This window comes from Eumetopias jubatus, unplaced genomic scaffold (assembly GCF_037043125.1).
Source record: "Eumetopias jubatus isolate StellerSeaLion01/CBP00866 unplaced genomic scaffold, mEumJub1_p1.0 scaffold_17, whole genome shotgun sequence".
In the NCBI taxonomy this organism is placed as follows: domain Eukaryota; kingdom Metazoa; phylum Chordata; class Mammalia; order Carnivora; family Otariidae; genus Eumetopias; species Eumetopias jubatus.
The window spans coordinates 10,215,263-10,241,782 of NW_028274823.1; the positions used below are offsets into that span (position 1 = coordinate 10,215,263).

Genomic DNA, 26,520 nt, shown 5'->3' on the forward strand with positions numbered 1-26,520 from the left:
CTCACCTCATGTGGCTCTCGAATCCTTGGAATGTGGCTGGTCCAAATCGAGCACCGCGGCTACAAAATACACACCACTTTCAAAGACTTAGTATGAAAACAAGAATGTAGAATTTCAAATTAATCATCTTTATATCAATTACTTGTTAAAATGATAATATTTGTGATATATTGGGTTAAATAAAATATATTATTGAAATTAATGTTATCTGTTTCTGTTTAGTTTTGAATGTGGCTTATAGTAAATTTAGGGTTACATTTATGGCTTGTGTCCTATTTCTGTTGAAAAGAGCTGGTCTCTTCCGGGAGAACTCCGATGGTCTACTGAGCCTAAGTTGGAATCTGTGGCCGCCCCTTTGCCCGGATGTTGCTGCCCCCGTAATTCCCCTTGAGGGAGGGGAGCCGGAGGTCACCCCACTTGGCAGGCTGGAGCGGAGGGTCCATTCAGAATTCTTTCTGAGAATCCTCAGCCAATGAGACGGAGGCAGGCGTTTTTCCTAAGAAATCCAAAGGACAGGAAAAGCCAGGCGTCCTGCATCAAGGACCAGGGCAGTGCACATTGTGGAGCCAAATGATCTAACCAGAAGTAGACGCTGAGTCACACGTGCAAGCCAAGAATGCAAAAGTCACATATGTGATTTTAAAAGTTTTGGTAGCCACATTAGAAATAGGGAAAAGAAACACATGAAAAATGAGGGGCGCCTGGGTGGCCCAGTCATTAAACGTCTGCCTTCGGCTCAGGTCATGGTTCCAGGGTCCTGGGATCGAGCCCCGCATCGGGCTCCCTGCTCGGCGGGAAGCCTGCTTCTCCCTCCCCCACTCCCCCTGCTTGTGCTCCCTCTCTCGCTGTGTCTCTCTCTCAAATAAATAAAATCTTTAAAAAAAAATACATGAAATGAAATTTAATAATATATTCTCACCCAATACATCCAAAATATTATTTTAACATATACCAACCTAAAAATTATGAATCATGTGTTTTATGTTCTTTTTTTTTTCATACTAAATCTTCACCACCCGGTATGTATTTTATACTCACAGCCCACCTCCACTCACAGGTGACGAGCGGCTGCCAAGTCGGATGGTGCATCTCAGAGAGTCTAAGAGTCTACCCCCTGGCGGACCCTCCCTCAGGGCAAAGGGAACAGAAACACTGCTCATCACCGAAATGTCCGCTGCTCAATCAACTGTGCTAAGTCAGACACCCTCAGCCACTAAGACATGCTTGCAGAGTTTCGATGGCAGAGGGGAAAAGCACTCTGCAGATATTTAGAGAAAACGGTGGGTGAAAATACACAACATAATAAATACCAGCAATCATTAGGTGGTAAGGTTGTGGCCTTTTCTCTTATTCCTTCTACTTTTCTATTCCTTAGAGATGTTCTAATATTAATTTAGAAATTATGATTTAAAATGTTTAAGTGCTTAGAACGATAAGCCATGAACTATTTATTGAACTACTTACTAAACATCTGGCCCCAAGTTCTCCAAGAAGGGGGTAAAACCTCCAGGGACTTTGGGAAAGGTGCTAATATCTCACTGGTGGGGAGGGAGAGGATTTTTCTGGTTAGATATTTTTCCTGCTTGAACTGGGACTGTCAAACAGACATACCAGCAAGGGCCGCAGGAGGACTTAAGTGCTACATCAGCCGCAGAGACAAGTGTCCCCTGCCGCTTACACCTGCATCTGCCTGGGCAGCACGCGCCTGAATCTCGCCAGCCCAGAATTACAAGAGGGGCCCTTGTGAGGGCAGAAAAGCAGCTGGGTGTCGGGGGAAGTGCTCAGACTCGAAAAACAGGTGATCGTACATTCTTTCCGCGTGTGCAAAATATGAATCAAATCATTTCTAAAATGCCTGCAGCTGTTTGGTAGAATACACTGGGCTGCCACAGGTACTGATTTAAAGTCCAACCCTGCTCCACTCACACACACACACACACACACACACACACACACAGAGCACTGGAACAGCCGGAGGTCTAAGGATGTTCACAATATCTCCATTTCCCCAGAAGGTTCATCCTTCTGGGGAAGTTTCTTCTGAGCAGCTGCTTTTCTACAATCTTAGGTGGCATTTCACTCAGGAAAGAACCAGCAGGCACACCTCACACAAGTGTGAGCATCCAGGATTCACAGTTACATCTGTCATTTGTCCCCTAATCTTGAGATCTCTATGGAATGTGACGGGGGTTGGTGAGTAGACACTCCTGCTTCAGAGATTAAATCAGTGTTGAACCCATTTGCCTCAAATTAGTGCTTGTCTAGGGCTGGGGGTTGGGATGTGATGTCCAAGGGGTGCAGGGTTTCTTTGGGGGGGATAACAATGTTCTAAAATTGATTGTAGTGATGCTTGCACAACTCTGTGAAGCCACTGAACTATACAGTTTAAATGAACAAACTGTATGGCATGTGAATTACATCTCAATAAAGCTCTTCGTTTTTTGTTTGTTTTTTTTTTTTTAAGGTAGTAAGCTTAGATGTGAAATACACTCCATCCCGTGTATAACAGTGGAGCTCTCCGTCATCTCGGGCACTGCTTTACCTGTATAAAGAATGGGAAAGGCTGTTTGCTTCTTGCTTATATAAGGACTCGTGTGTAAACAGAACTCTCCTCTGCAAAACATCCAGTGCGTCTCTGCCAAAGAAGTCCTCATGGTTCTCCAAAGGCTGACACCTTTTCACTGACCTTTCTGCTCCTCCCGCACTTCTGGCCTCATCTGAGGTGACCTCGCCTGGGGCATCTGGAGCATCCTTCTCAGGAACTGAAGGTAAGGTGGATGGGCCAGGCCCGGGGCTTCTTCTGGAACAATATAAAGAAAGCCATAGATGGTAAGAAGGGTATTTCTCTCCACATGTGACTGAAAACGTCCATTTCCCAATTCAAGCTTTAAGCAGGTACTACCCCAAAATCCCTAGGGGAAAAAAAAAAATCAGCTTCCAGCAGTCAATGGTTTTGAGATGCTTTTGGATCATTTAGGCCTCTCTGTATAAATAAATCCAGATTCAAAAGCAAAGGTATTTGGGCTCCGGAAAAACATATGATTGACTCTAACCTATGACCCAAGAGCGTGGCCAGCCAGTAAACATTTCACGCTTTTCAGACAGTTTGAGTGAAATGAATTGAAGAACACAGAGAGCGAACAGGACTCTGTTTGTGTCCAACAAACAGCTCCCCACTTCCACCCATTTCTCTCACCTTTCTCAGAATCTTAGCATATCCAAAGGTTGCAAGCAGGTAAATTTAAACATTTAGGCATAGAAAACCTAGCTTTTTTAAAAACCACCCGTCTATTTGACTCTTAAAAACAGGGGTGGGATTCACTTTTGACATTGGCCCCACGTCCCCCTGGGAGTTTGTCCTTTTCTGTACCTTTCGGGGTGGAGCACTCCCAGAGCCAGGGTTTGGGGGTTCGGGTCCTGAAGCTCGTCAGGTTCCGGAGGTGAAGAGACTCGCAGCTTCCCGCCCCCAGCAGGAGTCAGGGGCTCAGGCCTGGGCTGCTCCTCAGCCAGCAGGTGCACGGCCGGGCCGGCCCCTCGCAGAGTGGCTGCATCCTCCGTGCCTGGGGCCCCAGCAGAGCAGCCTGCGTCCCCGTGAGCAGCACCAGAGAACATCCTCGTAGTACCTGTCTCAGGCGGGTCACCAGCCACACGCGCCCGGGTCTCAGCTGTGCTCGAGGCGACGTCACCCTCCGCTTCCCCAGCAGCTCCTGCCACCGAGCCGGGCTCTATGGGAGTGGATGCTTGTGTAGCCTGTAGCTCAGGAGCGCACGGCTTGCTCAGGGCACCACCTCCACACCTCTGATCCCCCCCGACGGTGTCGGGGGTCCAGGGCTCATGGATGGCCTCGGCCACAGTTGAAACACCCCCATGGGGAGAAGATGCTCCCAGGGCAGAGGTGGACACTGGCATGTCACTCGGACCCCCTGTGTGAGCAAAGCCCCAGGCACCATCCTCTCTGGGTTGACTGGCACCGGTGGATGTCTCCTGGGGGTATGTTCCAGGAGGAATTCTGTCTTCTGGAACGAAGGCCCCTTCTCGGTGGCTCTGCAGATCCACCTGGAAGTCAGCAGCTTTTTCCACGGGAGTCTCCCGAACAGCTGCGGGCAGGGAAGGACCCGAGGCTAGTTCCTGCTGGCCCCTGCCCTGCTGTGAGGGGGCCTGACCGCCAAGCCCCGGCCCAGCCTCCCGAGCCCCCTCTGGCTTCTCACTCTCCTGCACAGTCTGTGGGACACCGGTCATCTCCTTCCCCACGCCGGCACCTGACAGGTTTGGCCCTGCGGCTGGCGCCGCCAGACCCAACAGCCTTCCTACAGCGGGATCCTGGGGAACCAGACAGGGGAGCTCAGCCTCTGTAGGCAACTCTTGCTTCTTCTCCTTTGCATCCACTCCGAGTCCAGCAGGAAGGGCGGGGAGAGGGGCGACGGCCACTCCTTGAGCCCCGTCTGGAGGCTTCTCCGGGTGTGGCCCCGGGAGGTCCTCACCCCTCACGTTCCCCTCTGCTCCTGCCTTTTCTCCCGCCGCACTCTGGGGCCGATCAGCAGTCAGGGCTCTGAGCACAGACTTCTCAAAGATCTTGGTGATGTGCTCCCTGAAGTCAGGGAACCCAGTGATCATGCCGATCTGCTTGGAGCTTGCGTCCACACCACCCGAAGCGACCCTCCTCGGATCCTTGGAAGGTTCTATCATCCTCTCCCCGCTGCCCTCTGCCTCCCCTGCTGCTTCACCTGCCATGCTTTCGTCACTGGCAGGGCGCGCTGGCGGCCCACCGGGCTCTGGGTCCGCACCAGGAGCTCTGGCCTCCTCCCCCGCCCCTGTCATCTGCTTACTCTCGGTCAGAAGCAGCGCCCCGTCCAGGTAGGGGATGGAGTCCGCGGGTCCCTCAGCGTTTCCAGCTCTGGGGCTTCCACTGCTCACGTGCACCACAGAGACCTCCCCACTGGCCGCCCCTGGTTGTGACAGAGGGCCAAGCAGGCGGGCAGAAAGTTCCATGGAGGTGGCATTTTCCAAGGCCGGCAGGGGCTCTTCTATGAGACAGGGGCCTGCCCCCTTCCCGGCAGCACCATCGATATGCAGGTAAGGAGTGTCTGGAGTAGCCTCTTCTGGTGGCCCAGGTGGCAGGGGTTTCTTTGGGTTGGGGACAGCCTGGGCTGCAGGAATATCCACCTTGCTCCTGGGACTGCCCCCCAGCTCTCCGGCTGGTAGCAAGGCACCCTGGCCACTGGCTGAAAGCTGCTCTGCTTGGCTTGGCTCACCCCAGGCAAAGGTAGAAGCTTCCTTCTCCGGGGAGGCGCGCTGCTCAGTCTGAAGGGAGCCACCACTCCGAGAAACTTCTGCGGGCCCCTCCAGAGCCCGCTGCATCCCCAGGTGCCCTTCCTCAGCATCCCCGGCAGTCTCGGCAGCCCCACCATCGGCGCCTTGATCCTCGGCCGCTGGGAAACTTCCAAGGAGCCTTGGGGCCTCCTCATCAGAGGTGGTAGGGTGCTCCATTTCCTTCTGTGGGGCCGGCACGGGTTGCTGCCTGCCTCCCTGCGTCTCCCCATACTCCTCTCTGTCTGGGGCATCCTGGCTGGGTGTGCCTCCAAGGCTGGCGGGCGCCGGGGCTGGCGGGCCGTGGGCTGCATCCAGGAGAGCGACTGAGTCAGGCTGACAAGGTGGGGTCCCCACTGTGTTCTTACTTGCCTTCTCCGTCTTACCCAACCCCTGGAGCGGGGGCTGAGCGTCAGCTGCTTCAGAAAGTTCTGCATCCCTGAGACATGCTTCTTCATGCCGGCTGCTGGCTCGCGACCCATCTGCCAGTTCCTGCTGGGACTTGTTGGGCCCCTGCTGTGCACAGCAACTCTCCTTTCTGCCCCAGTGACCTGTAAGAGGAGAGTCTTTTGAGGCCTCTGCTGCAGGCAGCGAGACTCTGGAAGGCAGGCTGTCACTGCATTCTCCCTCTTGCTCATTCTGCCCTCGCGCAGACAACTCCAGTCCTATTGCTGCTGACAGTTTTGGCTGCTCTGTCGCAGGACTCTCTGGAACCACGTCCCTGGGAGCCAAACCAGGCGCATCAGACAGGCTGCCTTTGGGGAGCTCCCCGTGACGTTCTGATCTAGAAACTTGTTCCTCTCTCCCGCGAGTGGGCAAGCACACATCCGCCAGAGGCTCCACAGGTAGGTGGGCTGGAGAAGCATCTGTGTCTAGGTTCTTAAAGCCTAGACCACCTGCATAAGTCTCTTTCTCATTTGCACACTGCTGGGGCTTCTCCCCGAGCATGTCAGGCATGGTTACTTCTGGTTCTGATTGCAATGGCTGGAGACGGTTCTCAGAAGATACTGGGGGCCCCTCAGAAGCAGCTACTTGTGTCCAGTTGTCTCCTAGGCAGGACGGGTTTCCCTGCTGATCTTGCTCCAGGCTGAGCATCGTAAGCCCACAGTCTGCTGCCAAATTCTCTCCCTCGGGGGGATATGGCCCATCAGCGTGGACTTCCTGACCAGCTGCCTCACGCCCCAGCCCACAAGGTTGGCCCGGGGATGTCAGCAAGCCCTCCCCAGCACAGCTGCTGGGCCTCTGCGCAGATGGGCGGCTCCTCATCTTTGTGTCAGATGGGCTCTCCGCCTCCTGGGCTTTGGGGATGACCTCTGCCGCAGGAGTTGACAGGAAACCTGATTTCTCAGATTCTAAAGCAGGAAGATAGTCCATTCTTTCCAATCCCCCCACGTCCCGAAGGGTGTTGGGACACTGGGTCTGCAATCCCGGCCCCTCCCAGGCAGCTTCTTTGGGAAGAATGTGTTCACCAGTCCCATCCGGCCCAGGGGGCAGGGCGAGATCCTTCTCGGGGAGCTTGTGCAGTGAGCCGGAGGCAGGGACTCCGTGGGTTTCTCCCAACCTCCCACAGGTCACCGAGCTCCACACTGTGTCTTCTGATGGAGAGCCGGGCCGATCGGCGTGCCCAGGACCCTCCTTTCTGTGTGGCCGTGCTGAGTCGGTGCCGGAATGCACTTTGCTGTCCACATCATGGCTTCGCTCTGAAACCTCCTCTTTTTCCACCTCTGGGCTGGGCTTGCAGCCTAAGGCCCCGGGTTGCTCTCCCCATGGCTTCTGAGGATCTCTACTGTCAAGTGGCTCTGGGACTTCTTCCTGTCCCCTAGAGTTGGCCTTGTGTAGTCTGCTCTTCTCAGCCACAGCGGGGCTTTCAGGGGTCATGACTTCATCCTTTGGCCCTAGTGAGCTTCTGGCCCTTTCGTCTGATACACTGGTTGGGGCCGGGGGCAGTGCCCCTTGTTGGACTTTCTGGTCCCTCATTGAGACCTCTCCCCTGTCCTCCTGGCACAAAGGGGCAGGACCCTCTGCACAGTTCCCTCCTAGACCCTCTCCCTCCCTTCTGAGATCGGATGCGAGCTTCTCCCATCCTGCCAACCCTGCATCTGCTAACTCTATGGCCATATCCGTAAGAACTGGCATCTCAGCCCCGGAAACCACCTCCCCGGTCAACCAGCTGGATCCTCCTGCAGCAGCAGAGGCTTGAACAGCTGGTGATGAAGTGGAGCCTGAAGCTGGACGTGTGTCCTCCATCAGGGCTCGTGGGGAGGGCTCTGTGCTCTCAAGCGAAGCTCCTCCAGGCTGGTTGCCTGCTACAGCACAGACGGCTGCGCTGGGCTCGCTTCCCGGCCACCCTGCCTGCCAGCGACCCTGAGCACTGCTGGCCCCCACGGTCTCCTTCCCAGAGCCCCCGGCCCCGGGCGCTGGGCCAGGACTCCGTGAATCCCAGGGCGGCTCGACGTGCGTCAGATGGGCTCCCATTTGCTGCTGGCTGCTTTCCTGGGAATTTGTGCCTGTTTCCTGGGCAGCCCCTGCAGGGCTCCTGGTGGCATGGCAGGCCCCGAGGAATCCTGAGCCATCGGCGGAAGCTTGAGGCGGCACCTCCACTTGGCATCTGTCTCTGCCTGAGGCTCCGGGGGCTGGCTCTGGTGGAGTCGGGGTCTCAGGTTTCGCGGGGGACTCCTCCAGGCCAGGTGAGCTCGCCCTGCCTGGCTGAGCGGCAGCAGGGACCTGTGGGGCCTCTGGCACAGAAGCCGCCCCCTGCCTGGACTCTGCCAGGGGAAGGCCACCTGCAGCCTCGTTCCCTTGGGACTCGAAATCACCAGGCTGGCCATCTTTTTCACACAGCTGTCCCTTCATCAGCTCTTGGGGAGGTACTGGTGAAACCCCCGGCGACTGGTCAGTGCGGCTGGAGGAAGACAATGTGTGCCTGGCACTGGGGACGACAGTGTCCACGCTGCACTGAGTAGAACTGCCCCCTTCAGGGACGGACGCTTTTGGGGCCTCCCCACGGGCATCTGGGGAAGGTTCCCTCCTGGGGTGTCCAATGAGGGGCCAATCTTCAGGTGCTGCTACTGGGCTTGCCAAGCAAGCTTCCAGGGGGCCCTCGGCAAAGGGCATGGAGGCAGAGGGGCACTCCTGCTCCCAGGGCACTGTTGGGCGGGGCAGTGGAGAACCTTCTGGGCCCCTGGCTTCCTGTGGGCATTTGTTTGGCTCAGTCACCTCCGGGGACACGATGCACGGATCCAGGCTGGTGGCACCCTCAGATGCAGAGCAGGAGCCTCGGTACACGGCACTGCCAACAATGAAAACATTTGATGTTTCATTCATTCTCGTGGATGTGCGTCCAGAGCCACATCACAGGCAGAATCACCCCCACCCTTTCCCCTCTAAAGACCACAAAACACAGCATCCCCATGCAGCTCATCCCTCTCCATGAAGAGACCACGCCCCCCATCCTCCCCCTCCCATAACCCTCCACGTGCCCTTACTTTCTCCCAAAATCAGGAAATCTCAAAACATTCAGCTTGGAGTTATCCATGATGGTCAGTTGTGAACAGGAAATATGAAAACATAGTCACAGTAGTCCAAAATGCAGGGAAATCAGAAAGTTTTCAATAGGTATAAATCATAATAGAGGGTTTGAACCAGTTCTGTGTAACTTACAAGGAGGTCCTAAGTACTCAATGAGGATCTTTAGATGTTTGGGGAAAAGGCACAAGTGGGCAAAGCCATGCTTCGAAATAAAGAGCTATTTTTGAGAATAGTTGACTTGATTCTTTAATTCAACATGTGGTACTGTGAGGGATGTCAGCCAAAAATCAATTCTGTTTAGCTATGGAATTCCTGCATGTGACCTATATATAAAATTCTTGGGAGCTGAATTACCTTCATACCCATATTTGTCTTAACTTGAACTTACTTAGCTGGACAGCACGTAAAGCAAAACTATGGGAATTTAGGGGAACATGACTCAGAATTATGGATTTGCTGTAGATAACCAGCTATCCAGGTACTGTAAAATAGTTTATCACCTGCCATATTTGGACTGGGGTTTTCAATTCTGCATGGTTTTCATTAAATGCATTTTTTAAATTTTAAAATAATATATGGCCAACACAACATTTTGAAAATGTAGACGAAAACATCTCCCACATGCTTGCCACTTGAAGTGTTCTGGTGAATTTCCTTTTTTTCTGCACAATTTGTTAAAGGATGCAATTTTATTATTTTTACATAGATGTGATTCTATGTCCTTGTTATGATCATATATCTCTTAGCACCAAGAGAAACTGCACAAGACAAAGTCAATAGAAGCATGGTTTTTCTAGGGCTTTTAGCATGTTCTTTGAAATTATTTTAGGGAAAAAAATAATGAAATTATTATAGGAAGGAAAATCTATGGAATGCTCTTGCAACTGTTACATATATATGTACATTGACCCATTCACAGACCCACAGTGTTCTGAATGTGACCAGAGAAAAGATTCTACTGTACACATTCACTACCAAAATTCTAGCTTTCGAATGCAAGGCAATGCATATACATTCATTTATCAGGGATGCACATAGTAGCAAGGTGGAATACATTCCTATTAAAATTTAGAAATTGAATTGTGTCCCCCTAAAATCCATATGTTGCAGTCCAAACCCCCAATGTGACTGTATTTGGAGATGGGGCCTTTCAGGAGGTAAATAGGTTAAATAAAGTCATAGGAGTTGAGTCCTAAAGCAATCTAAGTGGTGTCCTAATAGGAAGAGGAAGAGACACCAGGAGTGTGCCACGCAGAGAACAAGCCATGAGGGACACAGCAAGAAGCCAACATCTGCAAGCCAAGAAGAAAGGTCTCATTAGAAACCGACCATGTCGGCACAATATAGGTATATGGGTACTTATTGTACTTTCTCGCAACAGCTTGAGGTTTCAAATTTTCCAAAATGAAAGGTTCGGAAAATAATCTGTACTGCCTCCAAGAATACACACTTCCAAGGAGAGAAACCGGACGCTTGTGTCCCCCCAGTTCATACTCATGTGTTGAAACCTAATCCCCCAGGGGATGGTATTAGGAGGTGGGGCTTTGGGGAGGTGACTTGGTCTTGAAGATGGAGCCCCCATGCATGGGATTCGTGGCCTTATAAACGAGTCCCCAGAGAGTTCCCTTGTCCCTTCTGCCTTGCAAGGACACAGCAAAAAATCATCCCTCTATGAACCAGGAAGCAGGCTCCCACCAAATGGTATGTGCTGGCACCTCGATGTTGGAGCCCAGCCTCCAGAACTGTGACAAACCAGTGGTTCATGCCTGGAGTCTCTTACCCTGACTCCATTGCAGCCTCTCTCCAAGCCCCTCACCTGTGAAATGTACTGGACATCTTTGAGGGGGGGGTGTGCGCATCATCACTACACCAAACATCCTCACGTAATGCCTGTTCCTGCACATTTGACACATGAATGATGTGCCTGAGGCACGGAAGATATTCAAGAGGGACCCAAGAAAGAGTTGGCTACTGTCTCAACCAGATTTGTATTTTCAGACCCACAAGCAGAGCTGACAAGGGCAAAGAAGAGACAACTCAGAGGCCAAGTTATACAATCCCTTTAATCCTCAGCTGGCCACAAGGACGGCTGCACCCAGAAAGCCGTGGCCCAGCGCTGACGGCCACATGGGGAACCACCCCCGGAAGCACCAGGCTCGGGAGGGCTCACAAGCCGCAGCGCTGTTGGATTATTCTGGAACCGACCACTCTGCACTCCACATCTGGCCAGTTTCCTTTTTACAAGCACTTTACATTTTGTGTCCCACCCATTAACTCGGGGTCACAGCACTTAGCAGTTAATGAGATTAATGGTGTGTAATTCAGAAATGAAGTCCTTCCCACATACGTCTGCTTGCTCCAGAGGCACAGAACACAGCCCCCTCCACGCGGGTAAGAAGACAAATAAAACCACTTCCTTGTCCCTGCCTCTGACAGGAGCCGCCAGCTTAGGGGGACTGTGGGGCTTCCCTTCAGGCGGAATGAAGTCTTTATCATTTGGGGACAAGATGATAGATTCACTCAATTAGGGCAGCTTGAAAACCTGTGGGTCTTATCAGAAAACAACCAGGAGCAAATTCCCACCGAGTGTGAGGCACACGACTCTCCCCCCACATAAAAACCCTGCTTGGTTTTTTTAGCATAAGCTGAACACCAGCAATTTCTTTGATTGCCCATCCGAAGCAATTTTTTAAAACCAGATTAAAGCCACTTGTCAGAAGTAAATTTGCCTAAGGGCAGGAAAAATCCTAAGAACTGATCCGTGAGGGCTCTGCATTAATTGAAGCTTACATAATGTCCTTTTGTGCTTCAAGATTGTATCAAAATGTGTGGGATGGAGATGCTGCTCAGAATCCAAAGGCCAGCTCTTGTGGGCTTGGCTGTGCAAAACCTTCTAAAGTGGAAGGTTTTCAGCCTGTAGGGGGCACTGCCTTTGAGTTGAGGTTGTAGGATGAGTCTGGATGCGGTCTCCTTGGTGCAGACCACACACCCCCAGCACAAGAAAGGGTGAAACATAGGGTAAAGCAACCTGGGAAGAGAGGTGATTTGCTGCAGCGAAGTTCTGAGCAGACAACAGAGATGCCCTCCCCACTACCCTAGCTGGAGACAATCACATCCAGATGGGCTCCTAAGTGCACAGTTCTGAAGAGGTACACTTGAGCCAACTAGGAATGTTTGGGGAAGGAGCCTGATTGAGAAAAAACAAGCACGGCCCCTGAACTACCAGGCTTCAAGAGAACCAACAAAACCATAAAGCAGAATCGTCAGATGGAGAGTTGCCACATACTGAGCATTTATTAAGGTCAGGCCCATGCTAAGCACTTTCCAGTTATGATTGTATTTAATCCACTCAGTAGCTCTGCAGAGTAGATGGCCCTTATTGCACACACATAGAAATATCCCCAGAGAGGTTTAAGACTGGAACCAAGGTCTCAGAGCTCCCAAGGCAAAGCAAGCTCAAGCCCCGCACTGCCTGGCTTCGGGCCCTGCCACCTCCCGCTTCCCTCTACTTGCTGGCCCCACCCCTTCTGGACGGGCGCTACAGCCTCTTCTCCCACTCACTCTGGCTGCATCATTCCATTTTCCAGTCTGCAGCCTGAGCAACATGGCTTAGAAATAAAAGCCTAATCCCGTCACCCTAGTGGGAAGACTCATCGGTGGCTTCACTTTGCCATCAGCTGTGGCCCCGGCCTACCTTTCCTGTCTCATCCCACTTGGACCTCTCCATCAGTGCATCTGCCCGGAGCCCGGAGCCTTCCTACTCTTCTCCAGCAGGTCTCAGCCCTACTCATCACTTGTCAACAAAGCCTTCCTGGCCTGGCCTCTGGGATCAGATCTCCTTTCACAGGGCCCCCTGGTGATGGCTGCAGTCACAGTTGCCATCAACATGGACTGATGATCATTCCCTCCATTGGAGTATAATGAAGACTGAGTCCTGTCTCTTTTCAGCATTGTTTCCCCCGTGTCTAGCATGTAGTAAACATTGAATATATGAATGTATGAGTAGATGGATGGATGGATGGTTGGGTGAATGGATGGCTGGGTGGATGGGTGATTGGTGGATGGATGATTGGATGGCTGGATAGATGGATAAATGGTTGGTGGATGGATGGCTGGTTAGAGGGATGGGATGGTTGGGTGATTGGGTGATGGATGGTTGGATGAATGGATGGATGGATGGTTGGTGGGTGGATGGTTGGATGGATGGATGGATGAACGGTTGGTGGATGGATGGTTGGGTGGATGGGTGATTGGTGGATGGTTGGACGGATGGATGGATGAATGGATGAATGCTTGGTGGATGGATGATTGGGTAGATGAATGGGTGGATGCGCAGATACAAGTGAACACAAATCAAAGGTTCTAAATATGCAGAAATGCTCCCAAATCATGGTTGTTTGATGTGACAGTTAGGAAGGTTCTTTTCTTCCAGACAATTTCAGCATTCTGGTACCTATTTAGTCCAAATTCTTCTTTTTACTGATGAAGATACAGAAAAATGAGGCTCAGAAAAGGCAAAGTACTTCAGTTTAAATGCTTCTTCAAAAGAAATGAGGTCAAGGCAGCACTTTTCAACCACAAGTCCCTGTGCACACTGGGGGGTCTGATGGGTTAGGGAGTGTGCTGTAAGAAATTTGTTACTAATTATAAAGTACAGAAGTCTGTGAATGATTGGTTATTTTCATAAATTAGTGTAACTGAAAAAGATTAGAAGATTTCCCCACATAACATCACCGCTGATGTTACTCATTGCATTCCAATGTTCTTTCTGGAAAACGAAAGCAAGGGGTAGAGAGAGATCCTGTGAATTCCATCGCAGCCCCTGGAAACCTCCAGTCCTAATACACTGTTACCAGTTGGGGCAGCTGCAGTGGTGATGAGGGGGCTCAGGGCTGGGGGCGGCCCTCAGCTGCGTGGGTTCCTGCCGTGGCCCACACATTTAGGGGTTTTATGACACAGCTGAGCTCTCAGAGAAGTATAACACCCTGCCCTATTCTCCCTTAGGGTTATCTTCCAGGAAGAAGTGAGACTCCTCTGGTTGGTGAGATGGGGAAAGCAGCACCCATGGGTACGGCTTCCACACGGGTGGGGGTTAAGGTGCTCTAGCTCAGGGAGATAAGAAGTGCAGTCCCTTCGTCCTCCCCCCAGCTGCCTGCCAGGTGACAAGCTCACTGGAGCTGGCCCTCACCAGCCTTCGCATCACCCTGCACTCGTCCGCAGCCTGGGACTGGGTGGGGAAGTTTAGTTCAGGGGGCAGTATCAGGAACCCCATTTTGACTTGTCTTCCAGTCCACGCTTGCTGTTGATAAAGCTGGCTTTCTTCTCCTTGCAGACTCTGGTGCCAATTTCATGATTGACTCAGAATCTGGTGGGAAGGGATATGATGAATTAGCTTCCCAAACCCCAAGAGCAGTTTAGGATGACTGTGGTATTTTATTTCTCCCATACGTTTTCAGGACTCGCCAAAATCTGGTTTAACCCATGGGCCATGTTGTCCATGTGACTTTCTTCAGCAGAAGGAAGGCTGAGACCCCAACCAAAGAAAGAAAACTAAACTCCAAAATGTTTTCAGGTCTTCCAAACATGGAATCAGAGTATACCTGGTTAATCTGGGGACCGTGTAGATCTTCACAATGACACAGTTAAACTGCTAATCACCTAATTGACTCACTGTCTTTTTTTAAAAAAAAGATTTTATTTACTTATTTGACAGAGAGAGACACAGCGAGAGAGGGAACACAAGCAGGGGGAGTGGCAGAGGGAGAAGCAGGCTTCCCGCTGAGCAGGGAGCCCGATGCGGGGCTCGATCCCAGGACCCTGGGATCATGACCTGAGCCGAAGGCAGACGCTTAACGACTGAGCCACCCAGGTGCCCTCACTGTCTTTATTCTTGCCCTTTGCTTTGTATTTTTCTCTCTGTGAATCATAAGTCTGGTAACCAAGTGCTCTAGGGTTATACATAACTATGACTCTTGGAGGTATTCTACTCTCTATGGGATGCCCACTTCCCAGTTTTTCTTTCTTTCCCTTTTCCATCTCAAACTAGGAAGACTGCCTAAGAAGATAGTCTCCTCAAGAACTTGATATATAAGGGGCACCTGGGTGGCTCACTCAGTTAAGTGTCTGACTTTTGATTTTGGCTCAGGTCATGATCCCAGGGTCATGAGATCAAGCCCCACGTTGGATTCCGTGCTCAGCACAGAGTCTGCTTGGGATTCTTCTCTCTCTCTCCCTCTCCTTCTGCCCCCTCACCCTCGCTCATGCATGTGCACTCTCTCTCAATAAATAAGTAAATAAAATCTTTAAAAAAAGAGAGAGAACTTGATATATGATTGGGCCAACTATGATAGATTATTCTGGATCACTTATTAATGACTAACAAGAGTTGTGTAGGATATGACCTCTATTTTTACATTTCTATCAGGAGCCTTTAAATACCAAACTCTGTATGTCTCATGATTTTTAGATGTGCAAGAAAGTTTTCCCTGGTCTTTAGACAATACAGGAAGCACTACATGAAACATAGTTAAACAAGTTTCTTTACTGCAGGACTTCTCAGTGCCTTTGAGATACTGCCATACATTGTGAATCAACAAGAAGATATATGCACAGTGTTTTCCAAACTTGGTGTTTCTCAAAAATCTTCCTCTGCCCCTTTTTCTGATAAAGCATTTAGTGAGACTGATGTGCCACCCACAGAACATAGGACGGAATACATTGCCATATGTAAAAGGAAGATTTGGTAAGGACCTTTCAGCTGTCCTGTAGAGAACTAGAAGGATAGTTCTCGAAACACACTATCAAAGCACCCCCTGTACTCACCTCTCACCTGCTCTGGGAACAGAATATGCCTGTAAATCAGGAACATGTGAATAGTTCTTTTGTGCCTCAGAGCAAGGCCAGCTGAGGGCTCTGTACATAGGAAGTTCTTTCCCCCTCCAAGGTAATACCCCCTAATTCTCCCCCGCAATGAGAACCCCCAATTCCCTCCATCGTGGGATTCCCCCCTTTCCCTCCTCCATGGTAAAAGCCCTTACTCCCCTGAACAGTGCTGACCCCGTCACCTGTCTCTGTGGTAGGACCCCCCATGCACCTCCCTCCACGGAGGGACTCCCTCCCTGAGCTGCATATGCTCCCTTCTCTATTCTCCTAAAGCCGGTGTGCAGACTGTGTGGTATATTTGTTCACTCACTCATTTTCCCGCTGGGTACGACCTCCTGGAGGTTAGAGGGAATTTATCTCATTTATTTTTATATCTTGGTCTAGCGCTGGTACCTACTCTGCCGAATGAATGATTGAAAGATGGAATGAATATAGAAATGAGGAGTAATTTTTTTTAACTGACATAAAAAGAACCTTTACTTCGGTTAACTCCCGTACTGTGAGATGCATTGCCTATTCCAGGGACTTTGGAAAAGTATTTATGTTCTAAGTGATTCGTGCAGAGGAAAGAATTCTCAAGTTAATAAAGAGAGGGAGATTGCCAAGTCTCAACAACTAATCCTGGTATTTCACGGAGAAAGGCACCTCCTCAGAAACTTCTTGGCCATCCCAGCAGATTAGGTCCAGTCTACACATGCGGTCCTAATTTGTCCAAACGATGCTTCCTGCACAGAGGCTGAGGAGCCCACCGACCTTGGCAGCCCTGTCAGACTCAGCTTTGTATTTTTAATCCAGTTTTAACTCTTTCCTCTGCTCATTCTGTGCCAGAAAAAACAAAGACCACAATGCTTGTGTAATCCATGCAATAGACAAGGGGAAAATTCTGGTAGGTTCTAAAGAGTTATGGGGGAAAAGGGCGTGTATGTGAGGGAGTGGTAAAACCCCAAAGTATCCTTATTATTCAATGTGTGCTCTGCCACACGGACTTATATGACTTCAAGGTCAAGGTGTCAGTCCACTTGTGACAATTCATTATCCAGCATAGTGGGGTGGGGGGGGAACAGGCATCTGAATTCCAAGGAAAATTCAAAAAACTGTCTTCTAATCAATTTTTTTAGCATCTGTCTTGTGGGGTCTAAAAGACAATGGAATGACCCAATTTTGCGGTTCCCAGACTGATTGCTAGAAGGGGCTGATGGATTGTTGCACACAAGAGCTCCCCAGAGTTGGCACAAATCCACATCTCTTTCTGGTTGTCACTTGCTTCTGTCATTGTCCTTTCAGTGCATCTAGGTACTGTCATGACCAGATACCAATTCATTTAAATACATTTCTTTTTTTCTCTTTTCTTTCTTTTTCTTTCTTTCTTTCTTTCTTTCTTTCTTTCTTTCTTTCTTTCTTTCTTTCTTTCTTTCTTTCTTTCTTTCTTTCTTTTTTTCTTTCTTTCTTTCTCTCTCTTTCTCTTTCTTTCTTTCTTTCTTTCTTTTCTTTTCTTTTCTTTTCTTTTTTCTTTCTTTTTTAGTGAGGGAGAGAGAAAGAAGCAGAGGGGCAGAGGGGGAGAGAGAGAGAATCCTTAAGCAGACTCCCCGCTGAGCGCAGAGCCTGACACGGGGCTCAATCCCACGACCCTGAGATCATGACCTGAGCCAAAACCAAGAGTCAGTTGCTCAACCAACTATGCCACCCAGGTGCCCCTTTCTTAATTTTTCTTTTGGTCACACATCTGCCTTTATCGTAAGCAGCCGGTGGGACACTTCCAGCAATAGTAAAAAAAAAAAAAAAAAAAAAATTTTAATTTACAGAAGCAGGAATTCAGTGAAACCACCAGGTTGGAACCCTTGGGAGCTCATATGTAGATGCCAACCCAGAGCAGGCAGGAAGAGGACTCCAAAGCCTATGAAGAGTGAGGGCACCAAGGAGATGAGGAGCTCTTTGCAGATATGGTAACCTCATAAATGAAGAACCGGGCAGTAAAGCACATGCCAATGGCCAACAGCACCATGGTGAGATGGGGGAGGAGAGCCATGTTCACTGGACTGGAGTATCTGCTCACGGCCTCGAGCTCCATTTCGCCAAGCACACGGTCATCCACCGCTCTGCCACCAGAATATCACGTCAGCAATATTTTCTTAATTTTAAGTTAAATCCTACTACTTAGCCACAGAAAAATGCAAGCAGTGGTTTTTTGTGTGCCTAGCTTATGGCGGTATTTTTATTTTGTTTTGACATCAAGAAAGAACAAATAGCAGTCAACATATTTTTGTTAATATTCTTTCTTGATAAGCCTTCTAATGTGTATTTAAAATCATCTTCCTGCCTTCATCAACACAGTAAAAGCAGGAAACATATTGGAATCTTCCCTTGATGACTAAAAAATCTTTCAGAGAATTTGGGGCAATTCCCTGAACAAAAAGATGTCACCAATGTCACCCATGTGAGGCTGAGCTCATGTGTACTGAGCTCAAAAATGTGCTGGTCACATTTTTGTTTTGTTGAGATTTGCCTCTCTATAATCCCGCTGGCCTAAATGTGTATGGGGTAGGGGCAGCTGATGAGTCAACATCACCGAGGGGCCAAGTTGGTTCCATGTTAAAGATATAAAAACCATCCCAGTCTCCTTTCCAACATGAACACAGCTGCAGTGATGATTTGGGAAGATTAACTCCTGTCAAAGTTGGCATTTGAGGCCACAGAAAGAAAAGAGACTAGAAGTGTCTGGAACACAAGCTGCTCTTGAAAAGGAAAGAAAAGCAACTCTTGCCTGTGGCATCCTCTCTCTTACTAATATTTTTTTTTCTAGAAGTGTCTCCCCACCTCTCCCAAAATAAATGCCAGGTGTTTTGCTGCACTTCCATTTAAAACCAGAGAGAGAAACTTGATACGGGTGGCTTTTTGGTCTTTTCAGAGAGCCTGGGTTGGGAAGTGTCATATAAAGAATTATTAACACAACAGGGGGTGGGGTTGATGGGGGACTGGCTGCTACAGGAGACACGAGAAACAAAGGCCTGTCATCCCTGGAGATGAACAGCAACAGAGTAAGTGTTGCTCTTACCCTAGCTAAGACCTGGAGGAAGCGGCACAGGAAGATCCCGAGAGTCTCCTGGACTTGAGGGGATGGAGCTGGGCATCTGCGTGCCAGAGAAGAGGAAACTGGACAAAGCCAGAACTCGGGATATCCAAGTACTGATCAGCATGTATATGCACAAGTACCACCCAAGACTAGGTTCAGACCACCTGAGAGGTTTATAGGGAAGAATCTGTAAAGCTAACACAGGGCTGGGAAAAGCTCCTGTTCCCACCAGCCACAGTGGAAAACCTATAATTCATGGGACATCTGTTAGAGTACTAAGAAGAGCCTTGCCTCAGTAGCGGAAAACATGACCCCTGGGCTAACCACAGCTCTGGTCCCACCTAATGAAGTCCCAAAAGGATGAAGCTGTTCCAAATAACCGAACTGCATCCCAGAGCAAAGTTCAAGAATATTTATAAGAATACAAAAATATCCAGAATCCAAAAGCATAAAGCCCACAGTGTCTGGAATGCAAAGAAGCAGGAAAGTATGACCCACAATGAAAAGAAAACTCAATTAACCAAAACCAGCCCAGAAATTAGGCAGATTATAGAATTAGTACACCAGGACTTTTTAAAACGTGTTATAACTGTGTTCCCTGTGTTTAGGAGGGTAGAGGGAAGATTGGGCATGTTAACTACAAATATGGAAGCTATAAAGAAGATCCAAATCAGGGGCGCCTGGCTGGTTCAGTCAGGGGAGCGTGCATTTCTTGATCTTGGGGTGATGAGTTTGAGTCCTGCATTGGGTGTAGGGATTACTTAAAAATAAAATCTTAAAAAAAAAATCCCAATCAAACATGTCTAGATGAAAACTCTAACGTCTAAAATGAAAAACACGGGGTGCCTGGGTGGCTCAGTTGTTGAGCGTCTGCCTTCCGGCTCAGGTCATGATCCCAGGGTCCTGGGATCGAGCCCCACATCGGGCTCCCTGCTCCGCGGGAAGCCTGCTTCTCCCTCTCCCGCTCCCCCTGCTTGTGTTCCCTCTCTCGCTGTGTCTCTCTCTGTCAAATAAATAAAATCTTAAAATAAATAAATAAATAAATAAAATGAAAACCACACTGGGTGGGAATAGTAACAGATTAGTCATTACAGAGAAAAAGATTAGTGAACCTGAAGACATAGCAATAGAAACTGTTCAAAATGAAACACAGAGAGAAAAACAAAAAATAAAAATAAAAAAACCAGAGCATCAGTGAGTAGTGAGAGAACGTCAAGCAGCCAAATATATGTGTAATTAGAGTCCCCACACAGAGAAGGCGATTTTTCAAAAACTATTTGAAGAAATAATGGCTTAAAAATTTTCCAAAAATGATGTAAACTATAAACCCACAGATACAAGAATCTAGCTCTAAGCACAGGAAACAAGGAGAAACTTACACCAAGGCACATCATAACCAAATTGCTTAAAACCAGTAAAAACATGAAAAATATTAAAAGTGCTTGCTTAAAACCAGTAAAAACATGAAAAATATTAAAAGTGCTGGGAGAAGAAAGGACAGAAGAACAAAAGAAAGGGTGGCAGGAATTTTTGTTGGAAACCATACAAGCTAGAGTGCAGTAGGGCAATATCTTTCAAGCAGTAAAGGAAAAAAGAACTATCTACTTAAAACTCTTTGCCCAGTAAAAATATCTTTCTAAAATACAGGTGAAATGAAGATTCTTTTTTTTTTCAGACATTTAAAAGCTAAGAAAATTAATCACCAGCAGACCTATCTTTCAAGGAATGTTGAAGGAACTCCCTCAAACCAAAAGGAAATAATACCAGATGGCCATCAGTATTTATACAAAGAACAGCAGAAATGGTGACTGTGCAAGTAAATAGAAATTCTTTTTTCCTCATTATGTAAATCTCCTTTAAAAGATAATTGGCTATATCAAGCAAAAATAACATATATCGTGGGATTTGAAATATATATAGAAATAAAACATATGACAACAAAGCACAAAGGCCAAAAGGGGAGAAATAGAAGTATTCTGTTGTATAAGGCAAGACTCTTGTATGGGGCAAGTATACTGTTGTCTAGGGCAAGACTCTTCTAAATGTACATGAAATTGTGCAATATCACTTGAAAGCAGATTGTATCACATTAAAGATGTATAGTATCAATCCTAAAGCAGCCACCTAACACAAACAGTCGTGGCTAATAAGTTAAAAGGGAAATAAAATAGAATAATAAAAATAATGACTTTTTCCAAAAGAAGGCAAAAAAGGAGGGTAAAAGGGATGCAGAAAACAAATTAAAAGACCGTAGATTTAAGTCAACCATATTAATAATCACATTAAATGTAAATGTTATAAACACTTCAGTTAAAAGGCAGCAATATTCAGAATGGATGAAAAAAGGAAGACCCAACTGTAAGCTGTCTACAAGAAAAGTATTCCAAATTTTGCTTAAAAACACAGATAGATTAAAAGTAAGAGAATGGGGGGTGTTCTACTGTGAAACTACTAATGAAAGGAAAGCTCCTATGTCTGTATTATATCGGACAAAACAGATTTTGCAGCAAGGATTATTACCAGCCATGAAGAAGATCATTATAACGATAAAAGGTTCAAGTCATCAATAGGACAAAAACATTCTAAAAGTTTATTTATTAACAGAGCTTCAAAATACATAAAGCAAACACTGATAAAAAAAAAAAAGAAATGGCCAAATCCACAATTATAAACTGATAGTTCCATACCCCTTTCTTTTTAAAAAAAAAAAAAAAAGGATTTTATTTATTTATTTGACAGAGAGATAGAGAGCGAGCACAAGTAGGCCGAGCGGCAGGCAGAGAGAGAGGGAGAAGCAGACTCCCCGCTGAGCAGGGAGCCTGATGCGGGGCTCGATCCCAGGACCCTGGGATCATAACCTGAGCCGAAGGCAGACGCTTAACCGACTGAGCCACCCAGGCACCCCTCCATACCTCTTTCTTAATAACTGACTGAGCAAGCGGAGAGAAAATCAGTCCAGATATGAAAGACCAGAAGAACACTATCAAGCAACTTAACCCAATTGCTATTTATTAAATACTATCCATTAGTGGCAGCATTACATTCTTTTCAGGGGCAAATGACACATTTACAAGGTAGACCATATTCTACCCATTTTTAAAAGGTCTCAATAAATTTTAAAAGATTCAAATTATTCAAAGTATATCATCTGGCTGCAATGGAATTCAATTAAAAAGTTAATAACAAAAGATAACTGGGGGCTCTTGGGTGGCTCAGTTGGTTAAGTGTCTGACTCTCTGTTTCAGCTCAGGTCATGATCTCATGGGTCATGGGATGGAGCTGCAGGTGGGAAGTCATGCTGGGTGGGAAGTCTGCTTGAGGTTCTCTCCCTCTGCCCCTCCCCTGACTCATGTGCACGCGTGCACGCTCATTCACATGCATGCGCGCGCTCTCTCTCTCTCTCTCATTAAAATAAGTAAAGCTTATAAAAAAGAAACATATCTGGAAAATCCTCCAAGTATTTGGATATTAAATAATACACTTCTAATAGCCCGTGAGTCAAAGAAGAAATTAAAAGGGAAGTTAGAAAGTATTTGAACCAAATGAAAATGAAAACACAAATATCAAAATGTCACATGTAGTTAAAGCAGGATTTAGACTTTCAGTGCACTAAAACACCTATACTAAGAAAAAAAAAAAGGTCTCAAATCAATGACCTCAGCTTCTACCTTAAGAAACTATAGAAACAGGAGCGCCTGGGCGGCTCAGTCAGTTAGGTGTCCGACTCGATTTCAGCTCAGGTCATGATCTCAGGGTCATGAGGTGGAGCCCCACATGGAGCCTGCTGAAGATTCTCTCTCCCCCTCTCCCTCTGCCCACCGCCCTCCCTCCCTCTCAAAAAGAAGAAGAAGAAGAAGAAGAAAGAAAGAAAAAGAAATCATAGAAACATTTGCACAACATTGAACTGTACTCAGAATTGGTTACGATGGTAAATTTTATGCTATGTATTTCTTTTACCACAATAAAAAATAATGTGAAAAACCAACAAGTAGCTGTGTGTAAAAGAAACCAGACACCAAAGTATATATGCTGTTTAACTCCCCTTTTTGTGAAGTTCAAGACCTAGCAAAACTAATTTATGATGGTAGAAGTCAGAACAGTTGTTTTTCTTGGGCTGGGTATTGACTGGGAAATGACAGGACAGAATGTTCCGGGCCAACAGGAATGATATAGCTCTAGAGCGGGGCTTGATTATACAGGGGTATAGGAGTGCAAACAGTCATCAAGCTCTCAGCTTCATACTGTTACAGAATGTATGTTATACCAATATAAAAAGGTAACTGAAAAAAACAAAACTATGGAGACAGGAAAAAGATCAGTAGTAACTAGGGGTTGGTAAGGGAGGGGGAGGGGAGGAATGAAGAGGTGGAAACAGGAGATTTCTTAAGTCGCTTTTGAAACTATTCTGTAAGATATTGCAATAGTGGGTACATGGCATTATGTGTTTGCCAAACCCAAAGACTGTATGGACAACACAAGAGTCAGGCTTAATGTAAACTGTAGATTTTAGTTAATAATAATGTATCAATATTGGTTCATTAACTGTAACAAATGTACCAAACTAACGCAAAATGTTAATAATAGGGCAAACTGGGGATGCCCTCTGAAGTATCTGACTCATGATCTCAGCTTAGGTCTTGATCTCAGGGTCGCAAGTTCAAGTCCTCCATGGGGCTCCACGCTGGGCATGGAGCCTACTTAAAAAAAAAAAATAATAATAATAATAATAATAGGGCAAACTGTATAGGAGGAAGGGGGGTATATAAGAATTCTCTGCACTGCTCAATTTTTCTGTAAACCTGAAACTTCTAAAACATAGTCTATTATATATTTATACCATATATAAATATTTATATTAATACATTGTTTAAATATTTAAATACATTGTATATGACCGTGTATGTTAATATATTGTTTGAATATATTTAGATATTTAAATATTTATAAATACGTATGTATATACACACATAGCTATCACAATCAATAAAGAACTCGAAAAATGAGAAAGGTCTGAGGGAAACGCTAATGTTCCAAGAGCAGTTGTCTATGGATGGTGAGTGCATTGGTGATTTTTTTTTTCCCTCACTTTTCACTTTTCTGTATTTTCCAAATCGTGACAATAAATGGGATATCATCTCAGGGTGGAAAAATACTACTCCTCTCCTCTTTTTAAACGCTCTGTTGAAACCAGATGAGCAGAAAGCAGACACACACCTAATTCAGCGCGTGACCTTCTTTTTCAGCCCGTGTCACAAGTTGGGGAGCTCACTACCCCCCTCCTTTCTGTGTTTACTTCCTGCCGGAGATAAATCATGAGTCAGAAGCAGGACTGGCGGGGCGGAGGCTGCCCCCGGCGCTGCCTGACACACCCTGCCTTGGCAGGAGCTCCTGAGTAGATCTGGAACTTTGCAAAAGTTTGTTAGGAAGGAACCGATCACTACTGCATCGGGGACATGGGGCTCGTTCATTAAGAGCTGGCCCCAGGCGCTGCTCACAAAACAGATCTTTCTGATTTTTCTTTTGTCTGGGTCTGAGAACGGACCTTGTTTATAGGGAAATTAAATTTTAAGGACAGACGGGAGTTTGCTTTCTAATTATGAAGCCCATAACACAAATGTTTTCAGACACCCGTGGGAGCTCAGCATAATGGCTCTGAGCCCAGGCTTCTGGGCAGCACCAAACCCAGCTGGATTCCAGTCCCCACCAAGCCACGCTTCGTCTGTGTGAGGGGCACGTTTCTTCACCTCCCCGGGCCCCAGCTTCCTCGTGGCCTTCTGGTCATCCGCAGGCGTCCACCCTGAGCGGCAGGTAAGCTGTGGATTTCGGCCCTGGGTCCCACATCCCGCGTGCAGGTGACTCCGTGGCAGGCAAGGCTCAGGGAACGTCCTCGCCCAGCCTCTCAAGTCCACTATTTCATGTTTCAAACCATCTTTCTACCCTCCCCTAAGCTGCTGCTCCCCAAACGCCAAGGATTTCTGTGCTAAGTGAGAGTTTGTGTATTTGAAAAAGCCAAGAGGTTGAGCTTAATGAGGATGCTCCATCCCCTCTTTCCCAGACTTAAAGAAGTTCTGGAATTCTCTACATAAGAGCCTAGTAAGTCGATACCTTCCTAAATTCTGTATTTCCTCTAGCCCCATAATGATGACAGCTCTTCTCTCTGCCTGGAACCGTCTCCTTTCCCCCACAAAGCCCTATTTCTGTTTGGTTTTGAAGACCCAGCGGCAAGCCTGGTCCTTCCGGAGCACTCGCTCCCTTCCCTCAGCAGAGCCGGGCCCTCTCTGCCGCCCCCGTGCTCCCATGGAGCCTGCCTGCAGCGCTGAGCTTTCCTAGAATGATTTGTCTACATGCCTCTCTCTACCACTGGACCCACAGGTCCTGTTTGTCTTTTTTACCTCTGGCCTCAAGCTCAGAGCTTGGCCTGCGGTGAGCTGTAGATTCATGTTTGCTAAATGGAATAAGGAATCTGCCCCACTTCCCCCAAAGGGATGACATATGTCCAGGTGTTGAAAGTGCTGGGTGTAGAGCAGGAAGTGAGTTGTCCCTGAAACACAAGAGTGCCCTGCTTTTTTCCCAAAGATGGAGGACGGTCCTGTGTGCCCCCCGGCGAGCCCGGGGTTGTGAGCGGCACGCTGTCTTGCCAGCTTCCCAACAGGATTCCCTCCTGGATGCTGGGTCTGTGACTGTGGGACTCAGCAAATATGCCGGATTCACTTTTTCCCTTCTCAGCCAATGGTCCTCGCCACCCAATTGCTCAAGCCAAAGCTTCAGGGATCTTCCTTGGCTGTTCTCGCCCTCCTCCCGAATCCGGTCCGTCAGCAAGTCCTGGCATCGCTCAGCTTCAAAATCTCCAAAATATTAAAGCTGTGTTTGCTTCTCCATCTTCACTGTAACCACCTCAGTGCCATGTGCTCAGTGGGCCAGTAAAGACCATCCCCAGAGGGGCGAAAATTGACTCTTGGGAGGGGGGAAAGTTATCTTAGATACTACACTGTAATTACAAAGTACCATCTGGTCCAATATGTCATCCAAAGACCACAATACATACACAATAGATCTGCGGTATGGAAATTTCCTGGGGCGGGAGGGCAATTAGGAATAAAATGTCTAGGAAGGTTCCTGCAGCGGGAGGGAGGGAGATAATGAATATAAGGCTGAGATCCCTGCCTCGCTCAAGACACACCAGATCCCGCCAGGGACCCGCACGGTTTCCTCTCTGACCTTCTGGCCTCCAGTCTTGCCCCCTGACGTTCTCCATACAGCAACCAGAGAGGTCTTATCAAATTATAAATCAGGGGCGCCTGGGTGGTGCAGTCGGTGGAGCATCTGACTCTTGGTTTCGGCTCAGGTCATGATCTCATGGTTGTGGGATCGAGCCCCGCATCAGGCTCCACGCTCCACATATGGAGTCTGCTTGAGCTTCTCTCTCCCTCTCTCTCTGCCCCTCCCACTTGTGCTCGCTCTCTCTCTCACACAAATAAATAAATTAAGTTTAAAAAAAAAAACAGATTTTTCAGCCTCACCCCAAAACTACTGTGTCAGACTCTTCATGGGAGAGGTCAGGAAATGGGGTATTTTTAATGGTTACAAGCTGGTCCGGGCAATAGATCAGTATTTCAGAAATCCCTCCACCCATAAACATCACCCAGGATGCTTATTAAAAACGCAGATTCCAGGGCGCATGGGTGGCTCAGTTGTTAAGTGTCTGCCTTTGGCTCAGGTCATGATCCCAGGCC

At 47.8% G+C, this 26,520-nt stretch overlaps 1 protein-coding gene, 1 long non-coding RNA gene and 1 pseudogene across 2 annotated transcripts in view; 1 reads left to right on the plus strand and 2 right to left on the minus strand.

The window, feature by feature from the left end:
- TACC2 (transforming acidic coiled-coil containing protein 2) overlaps positions 1-26,520 on the minus strand; it is a 191,952-nt gene that overhangs the window by 139,682 nt on the left and 25,750 nt on the right. Inside the window, exons 4-5 of the mRNA XM_088019900.1 lie at positions 3,371-8,596; positions 2,675-2,800 (exon numbers count right to left, since the gene is read on the minus strand). Of these exons, the coding sequence (XP_087876026.1) occupies positions 2,675-2,800; positions 3,371-8,596 (5,352 nt within the window). The remainder of the gene's footprint in view (positions 1-2,674; positions 2,801-3,370; positions 8,597-26,520) is intronic.
- LOC114223082 (dolichyl-diphosphooligosaccharide--protein glycosyltransferase subunit TMEM258 pseudogene) lies at positions 17,564-17,785 on the minus strand (annotated as a pseudogene).
- Positions 24,094-25,665, plus strand: LOC114223083 (uncharacterized). The gene is made up of 2 exons (XR_003612058.2): positions 24,094-24,595; positions 25,514-25,665. It is a non-coding gene; the product is annotated as an uncharacterized LOC114223083 (long non-coding RNA).